At 40.9% G+C, this 21,328-nt stretch overlaps 1 protein-coding gene across 1 annotated transcript in view; it reads left to right on the top strand.

The window, feature by feature from the left end:
* The window catches only part of ITGA9 (integrin subunit alpha 9), a 213,465-nt gene that overhangs the window by 114,079 nt on the left and 78,058 nt on the right, over positions 1 to 21,328 (top strand). The window contains 2 exon segments of the mRNA XM_050325002.1: positions 654 to 730; positions 16,822 to 16,972. Of these exon segments, the coding sequence (XP_050180959.1) occupies positions 654 to 730; positions 16,822 to 16,972 (228 nt within the window).

Below are 21,328 nucleotides of genomic sequence, written 5' to 3'. Positions count from 1 at the left end.
GCATGCCCATGCATTGTCCCTTCATAGTTCCTAGATGATCCTGTGAAGGGTTAAGAGGACTCAGTGATCCTTGTGGGTCCCTTCCAGCTCAACATATTCTGTGATTCTGTGATTCTAAGCATTACCAGAGTTTGCAAGATTGACAATGGTTCCATTATTTGAGGGTATCACAGGTATTTAACAGTCTTTGTAATTTTCTGTTGCTTGCAGGATGTCAGAAATGTTTCATACTGTACATAAAATCTAGTGAAAATGTTTGCTGCATGACTTCCTTACTTGCAATTCTTAGGACTAAAAATAGTTTCATAAATACTTTATTTTCTGTTTCATTTTCATGCACATACCTTGGGAAGAGAAATAAGAATGACAGAAATATTGTATGAGCAGTAATTCTTGTCAGATAAGAAGTGAGAATGGATTGGGGAAAACCTCTGAGAGAGAGTAGTTTGATGAAATATTATGCAGTTAGAAGAAAATAAAACCAGTTCTGATAAGGATAAGATTTGCTTCACCTTGAATTTCCTTAACACTCATACCATATATTCCTGTATCACAGATTTTGGTGGGTTTTTATTTTATCCAAGCATGTTCTTTCTTTTGAATTTTGATCTTCCTCTTTTCATGCTTTAACAGTTCTTTTCTGTTTTTCACAGACTGTTTTTGAGAGGAACTGTCGGTCTGATGACTGTGCTGCTGATTTGAAACTTCAGGGTAAATTACTGCTATCTAGGTGAGTAGGTGAACTTTTTTTTCTTTCTTGCAAAGTAGTATACCATTCATCTTATGTAAAATGGCATTGAAAAATCAAAAGACAAACACAGATATTTAAGATCCAGATTAGAAGGAGATGGTGACAATGATACCCTTTTGGTGCAGAAAGGTCTTGAGATATACACAGAATCTGAACTCCTGTCGTGATGGGCTCTGGGCACATACAGCACAGGACACCTTCATCTTCCCAATCAAAATTGACAAAACTAGAGAAAAAAATAGCATAGCAAAGAGGGGCAGAGAAAGTAAAATTGCATGCTCAAATCAAATACCAGTGTGGACCATGTAATTCTTCAAAGAGAATAAAATACTCGACATGGTAAGAGTATAACTGCCTGCAGAAAAGCAGTTTATTCAAAAAAAAGACACATGAAAGGTTGAAAAAAATTCTCTGAACATGGCAAATTATCTTCTTCAATCTATCATTTTCTGTTTTTCAAATTGCAGTTTTGCTAACTTGTCTGAAATACTGCTCTCCTTTCAAATTCTTCTTGTCTGCAACTTGGGGACAAGTGTCTGATTTCACTCTCTTCTGGGATAATAAACCTCATCAAATAAACCAGAGGTGAAGTTTATGTTCTGTCCCTTGTGACGGGTGATCTTCAGAAAATACCTATTGTTTTGCCAGGATGTGTATTCGATTTTGGGATAAATCAGGCTAAAGTGAACACATCGCTTCTGTTTCCTTTTGGGTTTTTTTTCAGATGGAAATGCTGATGTGAGTTATTTAATTGTGTGCCAGAGGTTTTGCTATTTGACGGAGAAGCTCTCTGTGAAATGCTTTGCTTTCAGGTCAGGAGAGAGAGGAGAAGACACTCCCCTGCTTTAGGAAAGAAAGAAAAAACAAACAAACCCCAAACACAAGGAATAAGTAATAGTCAGGAGATACACACATGTTTTATGTAAGTCCACAACATGCTGTAACTATACTTGGAGACAAAACTGAACTGTAGTCAAGTCTGAGAAGTTACACGCTTCTCCAGAAACGACTGAAGTCCACATGAATGTTTGAGCTAGAGATATGTCTGTGTGGATTAGAGAAGCCAGTGAAGGATTTTGTCCTGTAGTTGAGGAACAAATAGCAAGGGACAGGTCTTAAAACTTGTCAGTGTCACAGCAGTAAGAGCTGTAGTTGCGATTGGAGCGTTTGGCTGTTTATATTTCCAGCTGCTATTTATGTTACCTTGGCAATTTAAATGCCACACCTGTCAAAAGAGCTTAGGATTTTTGAATACAGTTTCTACATTTGTATAGCAAAATGCTGAACAAATGCTCTCAAATTTTCTTTACCCAGTGACACTCTGAAGTCCTGTTTGAAATAAACAGGATGTTGTGAAATCCCCCTGCACGATATGGGTTTTCTTTAGCTAAAGGGCTCTGTAAGCTTCAGTTATTAAGAAACGTAACGCAATGAATGTCTCTTATGAAAACAGATTTTTTGTTGTGCTATTATTGCCTGTGAAATTACAAAGAAACGTGTTATGGATTCTGATTTTAAACAAGTGCCTGGTAATTTTTCCAGCCCCATGTGTTTCATGCTAAATAATCCTATCACCATTTTTCCACATTATTTCTGCTTATTCTATGTACAAGCAAAATTATTAATTTTTTTTTAGAAAGAACAAGAAAGGTGACTCATTTATTACTATCTGCACTAAACATTTAACTTCATTGTTAGCAAAGTTATGTCAATGCCTTTGTCTAAATAATCATGTATGACTAAATTTGGTGGACTTATTATTGGAAAGAATGCAATTAGTGATGCGCAGATACACTGGATTGAAATAAATCAGATGTTTATAGGAAGGCAGCAGTAAGTATTGTCTCTCAGGTCTGCTGCAGCTCTTTGAAGGTGTCACTGGACCTGTGGATAGGATGGTTTGATTAAGGTCACCTACCTGGGTTTGCAAAAGACTTTTATTAAGATTTCTCACCAGGGGTTCACAAAGAAAGTAAGTTACCCATATCTGAGAGGAACGATGCCCTGAGTATTACTACCTAATTAAAAGGTAATCAACAGAGAAAAGGTATAAATAGTTAGTTTTGATGGTGGAGAGAACTCTACAAGGGCAAGTGATATTCAGCACATTCACAAATGATATGGGAAATAATCTGCTAGAAAGTAATGATTAAGTTTGCTAATCATACTGAACTCTTCATAGCAATGAAAATAACAAAGGAGGAGGTATATTTTCATGACGTGTGTGATTAATCTGTGGATTTTACTGTTTGGGATACTGTAAGTTCTGAGAGTGTATGAATGCAGGAAGCTGCAGAAATATATCAGCAAAGTGCCATTCTGTGCTTGCCTTGCTCTTCCATATCCTCTTGCTTTTAGACATAGTTGGGTACAGGGTTCTCTGCTAGATGAACTGACTGTGCTTACACACTTTCCTTAAATTTGTAGCCTGTTAGAGCCAAAAGCTGTTCAGGGAGCTGTATATGGCAAGGTGTAGCTTTGCTCGTCACTATATATGCTTGTGTGCTGGTTAGAGCATATATGTGTATAGAAAGTCAATTCAGATTACATTATCATCAAGAGAATTGTTTGCTCAAGTCATTCTCATGAGCTTGGGATCTCCACAAGCCACTCTGATACAGCGTTCACCTGGGATGCTTTTTAATCATTAGAATTACCCAGTTAAAAGATCACGTCCAGCTTTGAAGATATGACACCTGCATACCAAATGACGACTGGGAAAACCAGCCCATTCTGGCACGAGTTAACCAGCTCCGCTCTGATTTTACTTTTCTTGGGATCTTGCTTCTCTTCTGAAAACTTATTTGTGTGCCCTTAAATTGGGAGCACTTCACTTTGATAAATAACGAATAAATAGCCCAGGATGTTAACACTCAAAGTGATGACCTCATAGATGGCCATTTATCCAAAGTGCTAAAACCAAACCTGCATGTTTGAGTTAGAAACTTCACTGCTGTTCTGACTAGGTATGATTGGGTTTGTGTCATTATTTCGTGGTGTTGAGGAGCTATTACATGTCGAAATGGCGCTGCTGGGCAAACTGAAATCCTCCGCTGTGAATTTGTAGAAGATGGTAGGGCAGAACTGCTTGGAAGCAGGTGATGATAAAAAAAATGTTAAAGTCTTATAGCTCTATCTGGAAGCTTTTGCAAGAAGCTGGAGATGGCATATATTCTTTTTTTGAATGCTTCTGTTATAGTGAAAGTTGTCCTTGGAGACTTGGGCTCCACTACATGCTTTACTGGAGTGAAGAAGACTTAGGATGCATTTATTCTGTAAAGAAAAAGGTTTTATTTCAGTTAACAGATAAATCTCTTCAAGGCTTGTGCACCTTCATTGTCATCCGTTTGCATGTAAACCCATCCCAACTTCCCGAAGGGATTGTTAGATAAAGGAGCCACACTGTTCTTGCTTGTGGCAGATGCAAGAGAGGCTGAGAGTCACAGACTGTGGCTTGGCAGGTTCGGAGCAGAGATTTGGAAAAACCCTCTTGCATAGGCAGTTCATGCTGCAGAGGAATGAGACATGCAGAGATGGTGTGCTCTGCCATCCTGGGTTTCAGGACTTGTCTGGGTAAGGTTCTTGCTGACTCTCTGCCTTTCGCTGATGCCACCTCTGCTACCTGGCAAAGCAAACTCAGGATTTAACTTTTTACGGCAGACATTACGAGATCATAGAATCATAGAATTAACAGGGTTGGAAGAGACCTCCGAGATCATCAAGTCCAACCCTTGATCCAACCCCACTGTGATTACTGAGATCATGGCACTCAGTGCCACATCCAGCCTCGTCTTAAAAACCTCCAGGGACGGTGAATCCACCACCGTGGATGGGGTGGCCATTCCAATGCCTGATCACTCTCTCTGTAAAGAACTTCTTTCTAATATCCAACTTAAACCTCCCCAGGCAGACCTTAAGCTCATACCCTCTTGTCCTACTGCTGATTGCCTGGGAGAAGAGACCAACCCCCACCTGGCTACAACCTCCTCTCAGGGAGTTGTAGAGAGTGATGAGGTCACCCCTGAGACTCCTCTTCTCCAGACTAAAAAAACCCAGCTCCCTCAGCCTCTCCTCACAGGACTTGTGCTCAAGTCCCTTCACCAGCCTGGTTGCTCTTCTCTGGACCTGCTCCAGCACCTCAATATCCTTCCTGAACTGAGGGGCCCAGAACTGGACACAGCACTCAAGGTGTGGCCTCACCAACGCAGAGTACAGGGGAAGGATCACTTCCCTGCTCCTGCTGGCCACACTGTTCCTGATCCAGGCCAGGATGCCATTGGCCCTCTTGGCCACCTGGGCACACTGCTGGCTCATGTTCAGCTTCCTGTCAATCAGCACCCCCAGGTCCCTTTCTGCCTGGCTGCTCTCCAGTCACGCTCTCCCCAGCCTGTAGCGCTGCAGGGGGTTGTTGTGACCAAAGTGCAGGACCCGGCACTTGGCCTTGTTGGACCTCATTCCGTTGGAATCAGCCCAACTCTCCAGCCTATCTGGGTCTCTCTGCAGAGCCCTCCTACCTTCCAGCAGGTTGACACTCCCTCCCAACTTGATGTCGTCTGCAAATTTGCTAATGGTACACTCAATCCCCTCATCTAAATCATTATAAAGACGTTAAAGAGGACTGGGCCCAGCACTGATCCCTGGGGGACACCACTGGTGACCGGCTGCCAGCTGGATGCAGCCCCGTTCACCAGTACTCCCTGAGCCCGGCCCTCCAGCCAGTTCTTAACCCAGCACAGAGTGCCCCTGTCCAAGCCGTGGGCTGCCAGCTTTTCCAGGACTATATTATGGGAGACAGTAACAAAGGCTTTGCTGAAGTCCAGATAGACACATCCACAGCCTTCCCCTCATCCATCAGACGGGTCACCTGATCATAAAAGGAGATCAGGTTGGTCAGACAGGACCTGCCCCTCCTAAACCCGTGCTGGCTGGGTCTGATCCCTTGTCCATCCTGTGTGTGTTGTGTGATTGCACTCAGGATGATCTGCTCCATAACCTTACCAGGCACTGAGGTCAGGCTGACAGGCCTGTAGTTTCCTGGGTCCTCCTTGCAGCCCTTGGTGTAGATCGGCATGACATTCGCCAACTTCCAATCATCTGGGACCTCCACAGAGAGCCAGGACTGCTGGTAAATGATGGAGAGAGGCTTGGCAAGCTCTTCTGCCAGCTCCCTCATCACCCTAGGATGGATCCCATCTGGTCCCATGGACTGGTGTGGATCCAGGTGGCTCAGTAAGTCACTGACTATTTCCTCCTGGAATACAGGGGGGCTATTCGGTTTCCTGTCCCTGTCTACCAGCTCCAGAGGCCAGTTGTCCTGAGGGCCACCTGTCCTACTGGCAAATACTGAGGCAAAGTAGGTGTTAAGTACCTCAGCCTTCTCCTCATCCCTGTTAACTATGTTCCCCCCCAAGTCCAACAAGGAATGGAGGTTTTCCTTGCCTCTCCTTTTGTTATTAATGTATTTATAGAAGTGCTTTTTGTTATCCTTAACAGAAGTAGCCAAATTGCTTCAAATGGCACTTTAGTCTCTCTGATGTTCTTTCTAATGTCTCTCTAATTTTCTTTCTGCATGACCTAGTTATACTCCTAAACTCATCCTGAGTAGCCAGCCCTATTTTCCATAGTCTGTAAGCTCTCTTTTTATCCCTGATTTCCTTCAGAATCTCCCTGTTCAACCAAGCTGGTTGTCTACCTTGCCGGCTTGCCTTTTGGCACACTGGTACAGCCTGTGCACTCCAGACTTCCTTCTTGAAGCATGTCCATCCCTCCTGTACCCTCTTGTTTTCGAGGTTTTTTTCCCAGGGTATGCTCTGGACCAGTCTTCTGAACAGGCCAAAATCTGTCCTCCGGAAGTCCAGGGTAGAGGTTTTATTGGTGGCCTTCCTTGTATCCCTGAGTATTACAAACTCTATTATTTCATGGTCACTGTGCCCCAGACGGCCTCCAACCACTACATCTCCCACCAGCCCCTCTCTGTTTGTAAACAACAGGTCTAGTGGGGCCCCACCCCTGGTAGGTTCATTTACCAGCTGGAGCAGGAAATTATCCTCTATACGCTCCAGGAATCTCTTAGACTACCTTTTTTCTGGCGTGTTGAGCTCCCAGCAGGGAACAGGTTGAAGTCGCGCTCAAGAACAAGGGCTGGTGACTTTGAGACATCTGCCAGCTGCTTGTAGAATAATTCATCCCCTTCATCATCCTGGTTGGGTGGTCTATAACAGATTCCCATTAGGATGTCAGCCTTGTTGGCCTTCCCCCTGATTCTGATCCATAGGCACTCAACCTTATCATTGGTGACCTCAAGTTCTACAGAGTCAAGAGACTCTCTAACATATAAAGCCACCCCTCCACCTCTCCTACCCTGCCTGTCCTTTCTGAAGAGCTTGTAGCCATCCATGGCAGCACTCCAGTCATGCGAGTCATCCCACCACGTTTCTGTAATGGCAACTACATCATACCTTTCCTGCTGCATGATGGCTTCCAGCTCCTCCTGTTTGTTGCCCATGCTGCATGCATTAGTGTACATGCACTTCAGCTGGGCTGCTGATTTTACCCTTAACTCGGGCTTTCCATCCCTGGGCTTCTCTTTGGAGAGCCTGGGTTCAACGCCTTCCCCCTTCAAACCTAGTTTAAAGCCCTCCTGATGAGCCCTGCTAACTTATGGGCTACAGTCCTTATGCCCCTCCTAGATACATAAAGCCCATCTGATTTAAGAAGACTGGGTACTATGGAGTTTGCCCCATGGTCAAAGAACCCAAAATTTTGACGGTGGCACCAATCCTTTAGCCACCTATTGATAAGGTAGGCTTTCCTACTCTTCTCCTCATTCATCTCCTCATTCATTCCAGCAAGTACAGGAACTGAGGCAAATACTACCTGTGTGCCTGTCCCATGAACTGATCTACCCAGTGCCTTGAAATCCTTTTTGATTGCCCTGGCACTTCTTCTATTAATGTCATCACTGCCAGCCTGGATTACCAACAGTGGATAGTAATCTGAGGTTCGAATTATCTCAGGAAGTCTTTACCAATGTTCCTCACCCTGGCTCCGGGAAGGCAGCAAACCTCCCTGTGGGATGGGTCTGGTCGACATATAGGGCCCTCAGTTCCCCTCAAAAGGGAGTCACCTACTACAACTATCCTTCCTTTTTCCTTCTAGCTGTAGTTGTAACCCGTCTGGTAGACAGGGTGCAACCAGCAGACAGATCTTCCTCTTGCCTGACCTCTACTTGACTTTCTGAGTCTAGGGCCTCATATCTGTTGTTCAAGGGCACCTGGGGAGGTGATGGGGGTCGAGAAGGTGTTCTTTTACCTCTCTGAAAAGGGACCTGTTTCCATTCCTCCCCGTCCACTCGGTTTGCTCCATCTGCCTGACGGCGGGAGGGGCAGGGCATCACTGTCTCCTGCTGGACTTCCTTGGGGGTCAAAAGGGTGTGACTCCACCAGTCTATTTCCCTTTCGCTTTCACTAATGCTTCTCAGCCTCTCTACTTCTTCCTTGAGCTCTGCTACCATGCAGAGCAAATCATTGACCTGCTTGCATTGCACACAGGTGCCTCTCACAATGTCCTCTGGCACTGCTGCCAGGGTCAAACAGTCTGCGCAGTCAGAGACCAGAATGGCTGCATCCTTCTTGGAGGGTTCTGTCTGTGTCAAGACACTCCTAGTGGTAACAGTAGCAATGGGTTTCATTTTTTTAGAAACCATTACTGGCTTTAGTTGAAATATGAGAAAAAACAACAACAACAACAAAAAAGAAAAAAAAAAAAAAACAAAAACCTAGGAGATGGCTGTGCCCTGTCTGTTCGCCTTGCCTGTGTGAACTCCCGTGCAAACTGCTGTGCCACGCCCTCACTGACGTGCCCAAATGGCAAACAGGGGCGTCATGGCATGATGTGCCATGGCCCTGTTTGGCATGTAGAAACCCTTACAGTGGTGTGTGCTAGTATTGCTACACATGGTTGGCGTGGACTTTCTTAGAGGACTATGAGTGTTGTTAGCCTAAAACTACAGATGGCAATTTGGAGCCCCTGGTGGTCTAGTGGTAAAGGCGCCGCGCTATCACCGCCGAGCCCCGGGTTCGATTCCCGGTCAGGGCCACTCCCGGGCAGGTGGGGCTCGTTGGCCCTTAAAGGCAACCCACCTACGTCCTAAGGACCTCGCTGCCACCGTCCAAGCTCGCTTGGCCCCGGCAGATGAACCTTAGGATTAAAGGGTGGGCTCAGTTCCGCGCACACTGTGTCTCACCTAAAAAATCCAATGCGCAGGCTGGAAGGTGTAAAGACCTTCCCTGGATCTTCGCTTGCGAAGACTGGCCATTATTATTACAGATGGCAATTTAAGAATAAGGAAAACGGATCCATGGAGCTTGCTGGGGACTTGATAAAGGCAGTTAGGGGAGACTGAAGGAGCAGAAGAGAGGTATTTCATCTTTCCAGTCATGACTGTTCTCTAATCCATTTTTTTTGAAGAATAAATATGTGAAGTTTTCACAGCACAAAGCAAGAGAGATGACTCATTGCCTCCCCTTCAACAATTCTGCCAGTATAAAATCTTCAGCTGTCATTGGAGATGGCAAAATCTGGCCTTATTCATGCAGTAATACCCTGTAGGTGGTGGTCATGATGATTGCTAAAGGAAGAGACTTAGAAGTGTCTTAGTGTAAAGAATATATTTATGTATTCCATACAGGTTTTTGTAATGACACAACATGAGACCATGAGAGAAATAGAAATAGAATATTTTGCAATAAGCTTTATTTTTATGACCATAGCTTAGGACAGCAGCAGGAAACCAAGTTTCCTTTCCAGCAGTCCAGTACAGAAAAATAAAATGTTATGTTAGTTATTATTTTAAAACACTGTTTAATATTAAAAATATATTTATTACATGCCATATTTGACTTTAGTGCCTCACTCTGTTTGCTTGGCATGGTAAATGTCTTTTCTATCAGGTTTCTGTAGCAACTAGCACATTTTTATTGAGCTTCTCCTAAGATTCTTAGAAGCTGAACTGCATCTGTTTCCTCAAGATTTGCTGGGGGAAACTCTAAAGTAGGTGTTCTGTACAAGTTTATACCTCCCTAGACTTTAAAATTTCGTATTCATTAAGAATTTCATAAAAATTTCATATTCATTCCTTCGAAGGGAGAAAAGCACTCTAGTCTTTTAAGAAGAACCTGAAAGTGCTGAGGGAGATCTTGTCTGATGTACCAATGCAGTTTCAGCTCCTGACCTGATGCCTATTCCATCTAGCTGGCTCTCTGCAAAGGCACTGGTAGTTATGGAGCCCTGTTTGGGCTGTAACAGGATGTAATTGAAAAGTGTGAAGACTTCTGAGTAGCAGTGAGGGTGTTTAAAAAACCAAACTTTCTTCCAGCCATAATAAACAAGCTAGCTAAAAACACCAGAGCAGAATGGGTGGTTGCTTCCATCGGAGGTGCATCTAGGAAGGGAACCCTGCATGGCTATGTAAATACACTGACAGCCCTGTGTTGGAATGAACAGAGCAGCTTTACTTAAAACAAACAGTACAAGAAAAAAAAATTGTGCTGTGACATGTCATGTAGCTGCTGTGCTCCAGCACAAGCTGTATGCATGGTGTGTAAATCAGATTGTAAGCACAGGACTATGAGACCCCTTGGATAGAAAAAGCTGTATTAAATAATGCTATCCCTGTGAAGGTTCCAAGAGGAAGTCTGTCTTCCACATGCTTATGTGGCATGAAGTTACCTTTTATCCATCATTAGAACAGAATTGCTCATACATCAGAGTGCTTCTGACTGATCTTTAACTGTTAGGAATAAGCAGCTTGCTTTTATGTGTTGGTTTAGAGCATCCTTACTGACCACCATTCATGAGACTTAAATTTATATTCTTCCCCTACAGACTGGCTGGGGTTCCAGTATATACTGCTGGAAATGGTTTCTTTTGGAAATGTGAAATTGGAAACAAAAGTCATTGAGAGGCAAAGGAGTGGCGGGTGTATTTTGCAGAAATTTTCAAGTTTTTCCAAATTGTGGGTTTTATTGAGTTGGAGTCAATACTTTCAAAAGTTCTCTTGTGAAATGGGATTTTTGAGAAATGTCCTTTTCCAGTTGAAATGTCAAGTTTGTGGCTTGGTCTTTTTCTGCTTGCGTTAGCCAGAGAATGGACAAAACTCTAGTCTGTCAAAAATTCCATTGAGCTTGAAATATTTACATTTTAATGAAGTAATAATTTATGGGTAAAAAGTATTTTGCAGTATCAATCCGGTCAGCTCTACAGAAGGCTGGTTTTGCCTTTTTTCTAAATAATTTTCTTCTGTGACTTACTAAAGGATTAACATCTTTTTCTGCCATCTCTTTTGTTTCTGTGATCTCTTTTGTCTTATGTATGGCTCTGTAATTGATAAGCAGGTAAATACGATATTGTGGGATATTGAAGTATTCTGGTAGTATTGAAGTACCTAGCCCAAGTCTCTCTGAAAAGACAAGGGAGACTGTGCATCATCTATGTGTGATTCCTACAGACTTCGAGCTTACAAGTCTGAAGTTTATAAGCATATTATTTGTATTAGTGAAGAATAAATAATTTCACATAGGAACTGGCTATGCAAGTGCAAAACTGGTTGTTTTGCAAGTGCTGTGTATAGATACAAGGATGAATATGCTTGTGGACCTATTAAAATCAGTGGAAGGACTCCCTCTGGTTCACTGGGCACATCATCAGATATTAGGCACCTGGATTTGAAAAATGAATCTCGGCAGTTCCATCCTGACTTGTCAAATTATTACAAAAACTGAGATGAAGGAATTCAGAAATCATAGATTAAAACGTGTTATGACATCTGTATCCAATTTGCTTTTCACCAGCACAAGATGTAACAGCACATAACATAGGTCAGTGCTGTAACAGTGCAGAAAATCAGTGTGTTCTGAATGAAGGAGCAATAAAATAAAATTTAGATCAGAAAGTTCAAAACCTTTTGAGTGTATTTAATTAACATAGAAATGTTTTATAAAAAAAATTAGTAAAGGTTATCACTGATCACAGACTTTTGCAAAGCCATGGAGAAAAGATAGTTTAAAGACTGGTTTAAGTGGGAAGTAAAACTGTTTGATAAATTTAACTATGCATATACCTCAGTACTTACCTTCCTTTGATCATGCAGCAAGGGTTTGTTTCCAGAGGGGTCTCATGTTTCACAGTATGCCCGTTGAGGTTTTATGCCCCTGAAATGTGTCTTAACAAAACAGTCATGACGATGAAACACAGTATCCTTTCATGTGAAGCTTAATTACATGGTCTGATACTATCTGTTTTTCCCTTCCTCTTCATTCATAGTAGGTGAAGAACTTGTTTTCACTTATTTTATCTTTCATTGAACAAACAATTCTTTCAACACTGTTTTTGACCTTCTGTTTACCCTAAGTAGCAGAGCTGCACAAATGGAGCTTATGTCTGCTTTATAAAAAATAATAAAAGAAAAATTAGCAAATGCTATGGTTAAACCAATGCTAAGCATTTCTAGTCCTAGAGAAGTGGCCTTGACAGTCAAAACACTGTATGTATAAAGCTGTGTGTGCCAACATTGATATTCCCAACTCCTAGGGCTCTGCATACAGAGCCATGACTGAAGTGCTGCCACTGATTACTTGGTCATACCCCAGTGCTGTCCTAGCTGGTGATCTTTTAAACTACCAACGTTCCAGGGAGAGAAGAATGATGAAACACTGGGAAAATGGATATGAGAAGATTGTTTACTTTTTTCTCAAAAAGCCATACCAGGTTTCACACTGTAATTTAAGTGGTTTAATAAATTATAGCATAGTTTAATATTATTTAAAAGTAATTTGATACACTGCAAAGGATACAATGAAAAGCTGCTTATTACCATTTCATGTATATTAGGATATTTGTAATTCTGTTTGGAATTCCGTCTTTTTGGCGAATCTAGGAAGTAGAATTCTGATTTCTCATTTATATTTACTTTTATTTATCTTTTACTTACAGATAGTTGTTAATGTATTGAATGCTGAGTTTGTGAGGTACATGGAAAACTCTGTTGTAGCTCATCCAGGACTGGATTTGCATTTTCCTGAAAGGGCTGCTCAGCAGAGCCCACAACTAATCAAGATGTAGTACAAGTTGCAGTGAGAGCATCATCTCAAGGAATGAGTGAATATTTTCCATTGCTGAGGGTAAATGGGGATAGAGAAACAGTTTCTTGGTTTCTTGGTTAGTTGCGCTCAGAGCTTTGTAAATCTGTCATAAAATAAATAAATAAGTCCAGTTTGATAGCAGTGGACAGTCATGTTGCTTTTGAACATATGGTGATAGAACTCATATGGATGGTAATAGAACCATCAAGTGGTGTGTGATAACAAATCAGAGTAGTCCACATCTCGTACAGGAACACAGATTCCCACACTCTATTTTCTGAAAACAGGCCACTGATGATTATAGTCAGGGATACTGTACAAGCCAGTCTTATCCCTTCATAAATACTGTTTTTTGAATCACTTGGCTACTGGAGTAGGATTGCATTGTTTATTTTAAACTAGACTCCTAAAGAGATGTTCTTTCATATAAATTGAATTCATTGCTGAGCTACTGTGTAAACCTGGGCCTTCTTGTGAACATCTCAAGATCAGTATTTTATGGACCTAAGATAGTTGAAATCGCTATATGATTTCTTGCTCTAGCAACTGAAGTATAAAGCTAACCAAACAAAAGCTTAACCTCAGGAAACATTGTCATATATCAGCTGCCTCCAGAGGTGGAAGTTCTTGATAATGTACAGACCACAATGAGAAGCAGATGCACTTTTGTTTTGTATTTGCAGAATAAACCTTGCCTGATGCATATTTGTATGCTTATATACATACGTGTACACATCCTCTTTTGTGATGCAGCTATGTGAACTTTTTCTATATTACATCCTGAAATTGTAAAATCTGGTAAGCCTTGAGTTTCTTCACAGTTTGCTAGGTAATTCCCCTTGCTGGTTTTGTTTGAGCTGTAGAGGAAATGTGCTGATATGGGTATATGTTGCTTATCATGTTTGACATTTAGACATAACTTACTTACTCTTGGTGTGTAACTAACACCCGCTACTGCAAAACAAATTACCTTAAAGTAACAAACCTGTACTGTTTCTAACATTTCGTCTCAGCTGAACTGCTTTTCATTGACCTCTGAAAGTGATTCCTGGATAGGGAATTAAAATTGCATATTCTACTTTGGTAAATACATGGGTTTACATGATGACTATTATTTATCTTATTCCTAGAAACAGTGTGCTATGAAGTGCTACTGATTCAGCTTCAAATTTCAGGGCCAGATCTATAATCAACGATCACCTGTTTCAACAGAGCTTTTCAAATATTTTAACAAACAGGGAAAGTATGGAGGGTTTTTTTCTTTCACATCAGGCTGTTATATGCAACTTTCATTTACAATTCATCTTTCATCTACAATTTGTCTTTTGTATTTCTTTCTGACACTAGTAACTAGTTTTTGTTTGCATTCGAACCCTAGGATGCTGTCTTACACACACACAGAGGGACAGTATCATTGATTCCAAGGATAGCTTGTGGTTATTAAAGATGTTAGTTTCTATATGTGCCTGCAAGGGTGAAAGATTAGATTAGAGCTTCTGTAGATGTTGTACCTCATCTTGCTTTCATGTATCAGTTTCATAAACCAGAGTAGCTCCATTCAAGTCAAAAGCTGCTCCCTAGAGTAAACATTGTGTGAAAACAGATACAGCTTTTTCCCCATTGATTCTTCCGTTCTGTTTATAAAAAGTTGTGAACATCTGAGTGCAGTTAAAATTACTGATAATAATAAAAGGCACCAGGTTTCTGTAGGGTTATTATGAGGGTATTTTTTATGTAAATGTTGTGCCCTCTTCTGTTCTTTTTACTTAAAACTTTGAAGATACAGGTGGCTGGGAGTTGTATCTGTTGTGTATTTAAGGGGGATTTATGTGAAGAAACCACATTTGGAGAAAAGAGGACAATTTCCAGAGAAGCTTTGACTATAAGGTAACTAGCTGTAACTAGAAATCATTGTTGTTTCTATACCATAACAAAGGCTGGTGTGTCATATGTGTCTTCCCCCAACCTCTATCCCCCCCAAAACCCCTGCCCCTTGTTTACTACTGAAATGCATTCATTGTTATTGTTAAAAGTGTTGAAAATGTGGAAAAGATAAGGCTCTGTGCCATAGTCCTGAATTGTAATATATATATGGGAACTGAAGTGCTGGAGACAGTAACTCTGTGCCAGAAGGGTACTGGCACAAGCAATTCCATTGCCTGGGCCCTGGGCTTACCACAGTAAAGACTTTTTTTCATATGGGACATTTAGTCCCTTCCTAAGGGGAAACATTGTTACTCAGTCTTCATGGAGAGCAATATTGTTATGATATTACTCCTAAATTGTGTTCTACTGACACAGAACCTTGGTTGACCACTCCTCAAATTTTCATTTATATTTTTCCCATCGCCTCATTTATATACTGCTGAGGGAACACTGCAAAGTCTCTGCTTGAGAAATAGATTAAAAAATAGAGAAAAAGATCGTTAATTAAATGATCTGATGGCCCCAGAGATAGTTTGCCACAGCTGGCTGAATGCACCTTGGGTAGGCTGCGGTCATCAGCTGCATGAGGTCTCTTTGTGCCTTTACTAGCATAGACTTCATTCTAAGAAGGGGAAGGCAGCAGCTAGTTAATGCAGAATAAGCCATTGTATCTTGAGCATTTGGCCCAGTACTTAGTCTAAATTGGCTGTGAACTTTGCAGAGAGAGTTGACCTCTAACACACATGTGATGAGAAGAAATATAACCAAGCAATGTAAAATACTATAGTTTATACTACAGTATGTAAAATGCTATACTATAGTGGGGTTGTTTAAAAATTTTATTTGGTTTGTATTTGGTTTTGGGGCTCCTGCCCTCAGTTTTGCACTGAAATATCAAATGAATTCCCACATCAACTGAGGGTTTCAGCCTTTCATTGGCCCTTGAGGTTTAAGTATTTGCAAAACTCCTCCTAAAGTTCAATTAACCCTGGAGCCTGTGATAAAAAAGCCAACAGAAAAAAGATATTCAGTGTTGATGTAAAGAGTCTGTGAAGATAAAATTAATATGTACTTCAGTAACTGCAAAGACCAATTGTAATGCTGGTTGGTGAAGGTTGAAATCTATTTGGCTCTGTCATAGCACAAGTGTTTGTTGACTCACAGCTTTTACTGATTTCAAAGCAAAAGGTGGGGTTGTTTAATTTCATCTGGTGAAGGTGGGGGACAGATTGAACTTTAGTTGTTTTAAACATTACCCATTTTAACTGACCACAGTTGTATCTTCCACTGTCCACTGAGCAGTAGTGGTGATTTAGCCTTTATTCCTACTTATTAGCTCATCTTCTGGACAGCCTAGAAGGATTAAATATCAAATAATAAATGTGTGATGTATATTTATATTTGCCTCTCCATGCATGTCTGTGTTTGTTCGTAATCTGTGATGCCATATTGCAATCGTGTATTGATTCATGATGTATAGCTATTACTTTAATTGAACCATCCCCTTGGTATTCCCCTTGTGGAAGGTGACTTCACAATGTTAGGTCCAGCATAAACATCTGAAGAAAGATTAGTCACATTCAGTGAACATTTGTTGCAATTTCTATACATGTTTTTCATTTACACCAGTTTCTGGATTTTATTTGATCCTCTTTTCCATTTTTTCTATCCATAGCATAACTCAAGGAAGATTTTTCACAGGGGTTGCTAGAATGTTACAATAATTATGAACTTTTAAGAGACAAACTGAAATAGCTGGTGTATTTGAATGCAGGCATAATATCTTGTTCATTACATTTTCTCTGTCCAATTACTTTACAGTTTTCAACTAATTTATTATCACTAAAAACAGATCATGTGAAGTAGTTCCACATGAAGATCACAGGGTTTTCTTACAGTTCCAAAAGACAGTGTCAGAACCAGGCGTCAGGAGCTGTTCATTCCCAGTATGGTGTACGTGAAAGTTGACCAGAGTTAAATCAGTGTAACTATTTCTGCCTACAGTGTTGATGACAGAACTGCCTACCTGGCCCTGGGAGCGGTGAGGAACATCTCGCTTAACATTTTCATCTCTAACGTCGGGGATGATGCCTATGACACCAATGTTTTCTTCAATTTTTCTGGGGAGCTCTTCTTCATCAAAATGTGGCAAAAGGTAAGAAAGGCCAGTCTCACTGTGAACAATTCTTTTAACTTTAAGCCAGTTTAATTACAAGATGTACGTACAGGGGATGACCTGATGCACACTGCTGAGTCATTTGGAGGTTGATTTTGGTTATGTTGGACTTGAATTTCTTTCAGGCTATTTAATGAGATTTTTTCTTGTATGGCTTTGATGTGTGTAGATTACACCTGTCTGTAGAAGACACATTCCTGTTATTTGTGGTGCACTAATGAAAGACAATTTGAGTTATTAAGAGGTAGAGGGAGACTGGTTTGGAAACTGCTAAGGTACCAAATGACACTGAAATACAAAGGGTACCTCTAGTTTGAGTGATACCACACTGCACTGAACAGTCTTGGTCATCTCCTAAACCGGGCTCCTAGACTTACTCCTTGTTGTAACCAAGACACAAGGCTGTTCTTTGCTCATGTCCTGGTGCAAGTTTGGGTTGTGGCCAGGTCACACTACTGGATCGGGAGGTCAAGAGTGCTTTTAATTTCACCCACAGGAAGTGAAGTGATTTGAGTTTTAGTCTGTTTTCATTTAGATTGAAATACTTGGATGTTTTCATTAGCAGGAGTTCATTTTAAGATAAATATGTTGTAATACAAGCACTGAATCAAACTTTTTGCAAATTGCTGGCTGTGAAAGCTGTCTGAGTAGGAATAACGTCAAAATAATTGCGCAAAATGGGAGCTGTACAACTGTGACAACATTCTGTTTGTTTGTTGTTGCTTTTCATAGTCATTTATCTCTTTGCTGGAGCTTTGCTTAGCTGTGCAAGACACAATAAGAGCAATATTTGAAACAGTAATACAACTATTGCGAACTATAGGATTTATTTGGTCCATTGAACCAATGAAATTTTGCCATTATTTGTCCTGTTTTATTGTAGGTGTAAATTATTATAAACCTCTTAAATTAACTTCTTGTATAACAAAAAGCCATAATTTCTTATACATGTTAATTCTTTTAGTGTTCATTTTGATTACACAGTTGCAAGCCTCAGAGAATTATGTTTTTATTGTGATCTTCATTTTCAGACATTATGTGCTGTAAGTGTGCAATTTATCAGGAGGAAAAAGGCAGAGGATAAAACAGAAATGCCTTATACCAGTATAAAACTTTTCCTTGATGGAAGTTCTATATGAAGATTTTCAGGGTCTAGCCCAGCTGCTGCTGAAGTCAGTGGGAGAGTTTCCATTCCTTTGCATTGGAAAAAAACCAAAGCTTGGCACATGCTCATTTAAAAGATTGCTGTAGTCACTTTTTTTGGTGGTTTTTTTTTTCCTTTTTCTTTTGTGCTTACATTTAAAATATTTTATACAAACTGATTAACTGGAACACCAATTGCTTTCATAGTTTTCCTTGACCAATACCGTGAGGGAAGAAGCTAATGTGCCATTTCGCTTGCTATTTTACTTTGAGCTTGGATCTCTAACAGACTTGAAACATCTGTGCTGAGTGTTGTATGGAAGGAGCAGTTTCTGGAAGCAGCTGACATAGTAGAATTACTGCACTACTCAGTATATCTTCTGTTAATAGAAGCTAGTATTTCTTTAAAAAAATACAGCACACATCAAGGAAAGATGTAGGCTTTCTCCTTCATCAGGTCTTGCAAACATCATTGGAGTACAGTCTGTTATTATTCCTGCTGTTCAGATGTTCTTACGATTAATTTCATAGGGTTTGTCCTTTTAATGAATAGAGCTAAGTGAAAAGAGGATTATCTTCCATGCTTTGTTTCTCTGCAAGGTGACTCTGATAATGATGATCACATAGTAGGCTTTTGTAACCTGTCTTTGGAGTCCTTTCAAGATGCTGGGATTCCCTTGTTTTGCCTATGACCCCTTTGGGGACATTGCTACTGAATACAGGCAGTTTCGTTTCTTTCTATGGATTGGTTACAATGAAACCCAAGAGTGCAAAAGTTTAATGCTGATTTTGCTCAACAGAGTTACTGAGACAGAACGAGACAAAACATGTGTTTGAAAGCAAATGGCGTGGTCTATTCCAGGGATGATGACAGTAGTGTTCCATGAAGGGTCTGAGTGAAGCTAGGTGCTCTTTCCTTTCTGAAGACTGAGATTTCATGAGACATGTTAGATAGACCACTCCTAGAGATCAAGCAGCCATTGGAATCATTTTCCCAGGGAAGTGATGGAATCCCCAATGTTGGACATGTTTAAGATTCAGCTGGAGAGGGTTTTGGGCTGTCCTGTCTAAACTGTGCTTTTAACAAGAAAGGTTGGACCAAATGAGCCTTGAGGTAATTTCCAACCTGGTATTCTGTGATTTTATGATACCTGCCAAGGCTTTTCTGCATCTCTGCAAGGTGAAAAAACTGATACTGAGGAGACTCCACCTATTCCAGTGTCTGATTTTCTTAATGTGCTGCAGCCAGTCCTCTCTGTTTCTATGGGCAAAGCCCAACCATTTCTTTTCATAGCTTCTGGCAGAGACTTCTTCTTGAAGAGCTACAGTATATGGTATGGGCCAACTTCTCATTCCCGCCTATGTTCCCATGGATACAACTCCTGTGCAAAGTTGTAAGATCTCACTCTATTATCCAGGTTTGCTTTACAAGTGCATGGAAGTACTGCACTGCAGTGAATTTCAAAATGTGTCCATTGAGAAAAATATTACTTGTGAAATACATGTTCTTCTAAAAAAAATAAAAGAGAGCGAGAAGGACACTTCACCTGTGTGCTTTGATTTTTTTTTTTGGTTTCTAATACGTTGGCAAAGAAATCTTCGTCCCCTCTTCTGTAGAGTAGATTTTAAATTTTTTTTTTCAATATGAAAGTTTATTGTTCCATAATCTTAATTCAGCTTCAGGAAATCAGTCTATTTCAGAGTCTGAAAAATCCACCTAACAGCACTGATACCACTTTCCTTTCAAAGAATGCAGAGTGTTGCAGTGTACTGCATCTGGAAAAAGAAAAAAAGTTATTGCTACTAATTTCTACTCCATTTTACATCTATAGGAATTGCGTCCTGGCTTGTGTTGTTTTGCTGAAGATGCTTGTCAGCAATAGGTGCTTTGCTAATCATTGTTAGCCGCTGCTCAGCGCAGAGGGTTATTTTCAGTAGTTGCAGAAACAGCACTGTAAACTCACTGGCAGTGGCAGTAGATGTGGTGTAGGACAGACTCGTATCTGTTTTACATCAGAGATTTTCTAGCAATAGTATAAAAGCAGCATATATGCCATAATGATATTAAAACCAAGAGCAATAATCTTTCCCTCTTTCAGCAAGGGCTGCCAGGAATCTATCAGCTAACCCTATTTCAGCACTTGTTACAGAGAGAATAAGTCAGGAGATCCCACTGCTGACCATCATTTCTAGCTGTGGGTTTCAGACAGCCTCCTGGTATCCAAAGCCAGCTGTGTTTAACATTCCTGCTGATTCTCCTAGCAGCTTTTGCAAGCAACAGCTGAGTGAAGTTAGCAGGGCTGGGTCAGGGCAGGTTGAACGGTGAGGTTATGGTTTCCTTGGGTGCAGTAATTACCCATGTGTCATGGGTTTGCTCTGGGCCAGTTTGCTCTCACAGCCCCCACACAATTGCATTAAGTTGAGAGAAGGTTTATGCAGACAAAAGAGACCTGATCGGGGAAAATAATATTAGGATTTATTACTAGCAAGATAAAATCTAAAGAACTATGTATATTACAATTCTAATCAGGCAAAAGTGCTGTGTATTGACAGAAATACCCCTACCCCCTTTGTATCAGTTCAGGAGGAGAAGCAGTCTCTTTCTCCATTTCTGGAGCTCCAGGTCTTTTAAATAACTTTGCAGCACTCAAAAGTTCTTCTTCTATTATCTCTAGGAGGACAACTCCGATTTGTTGCAGCTGGAACTATTTCTCTCTCTCTTTCCTATGTATGAACTCTTTCTTCCTCACTCTCAGAGTTCTTCCTGACATCTCTTGACTAGGATTGCCCAGAAGAGCTGCAGATGCAGGCATAGTTTAACTTTTTCTGAATTGGAATTCTCTTAGACTGGGTTCCTATACTGATCATACTTTCTCAGAATCTTAAGGCTAGCAGGGACAGGATAGGGCACAAAAGCCAAAGACACGTGCCCCTCTTTTTCCAGCAGTTGCTGCTCCTTCTGGATCTCCTGGCAGACAAGTTCATATGATCACTCTCAATTCACAGCTAGCTGGTTAGCAGAAACCTTTTAAATTAGTGTTTTGATTTAATCCAGCTGATTTTGCATGTAGTACATTGGACTAGCTCTTGTAAAGCACTCTGTCAGAGGGTCAGAGGGGAGTGACACTGAGTAGTGTGGAAACTGTGACCCCTTGCCCAAGCCATATATCACTTATATGGGGGGATTTGAAC

This window comes from Myiozetetes cayanensis, unplaced genomic scaffold (genome assembly GCF_022539395.1).
Source record: "Myiozetetes cayanensis isolate MyiCay16 unplaced genomic scaffold, myiCay2020 scf1, whole genome shotgun sequence".
Lineage (NCBI taxonomy): Eukaryota > Metazoa > Chordata > Aves > Passeriformes > Tyrannidae > Myiozetetes > Myiozetetes cayanensis.
The sequence above is the reverse complement of the archived record's forward strand: the minus strand, read 5'-3'. Positions and strand labels throughout refer to the sequence as shown.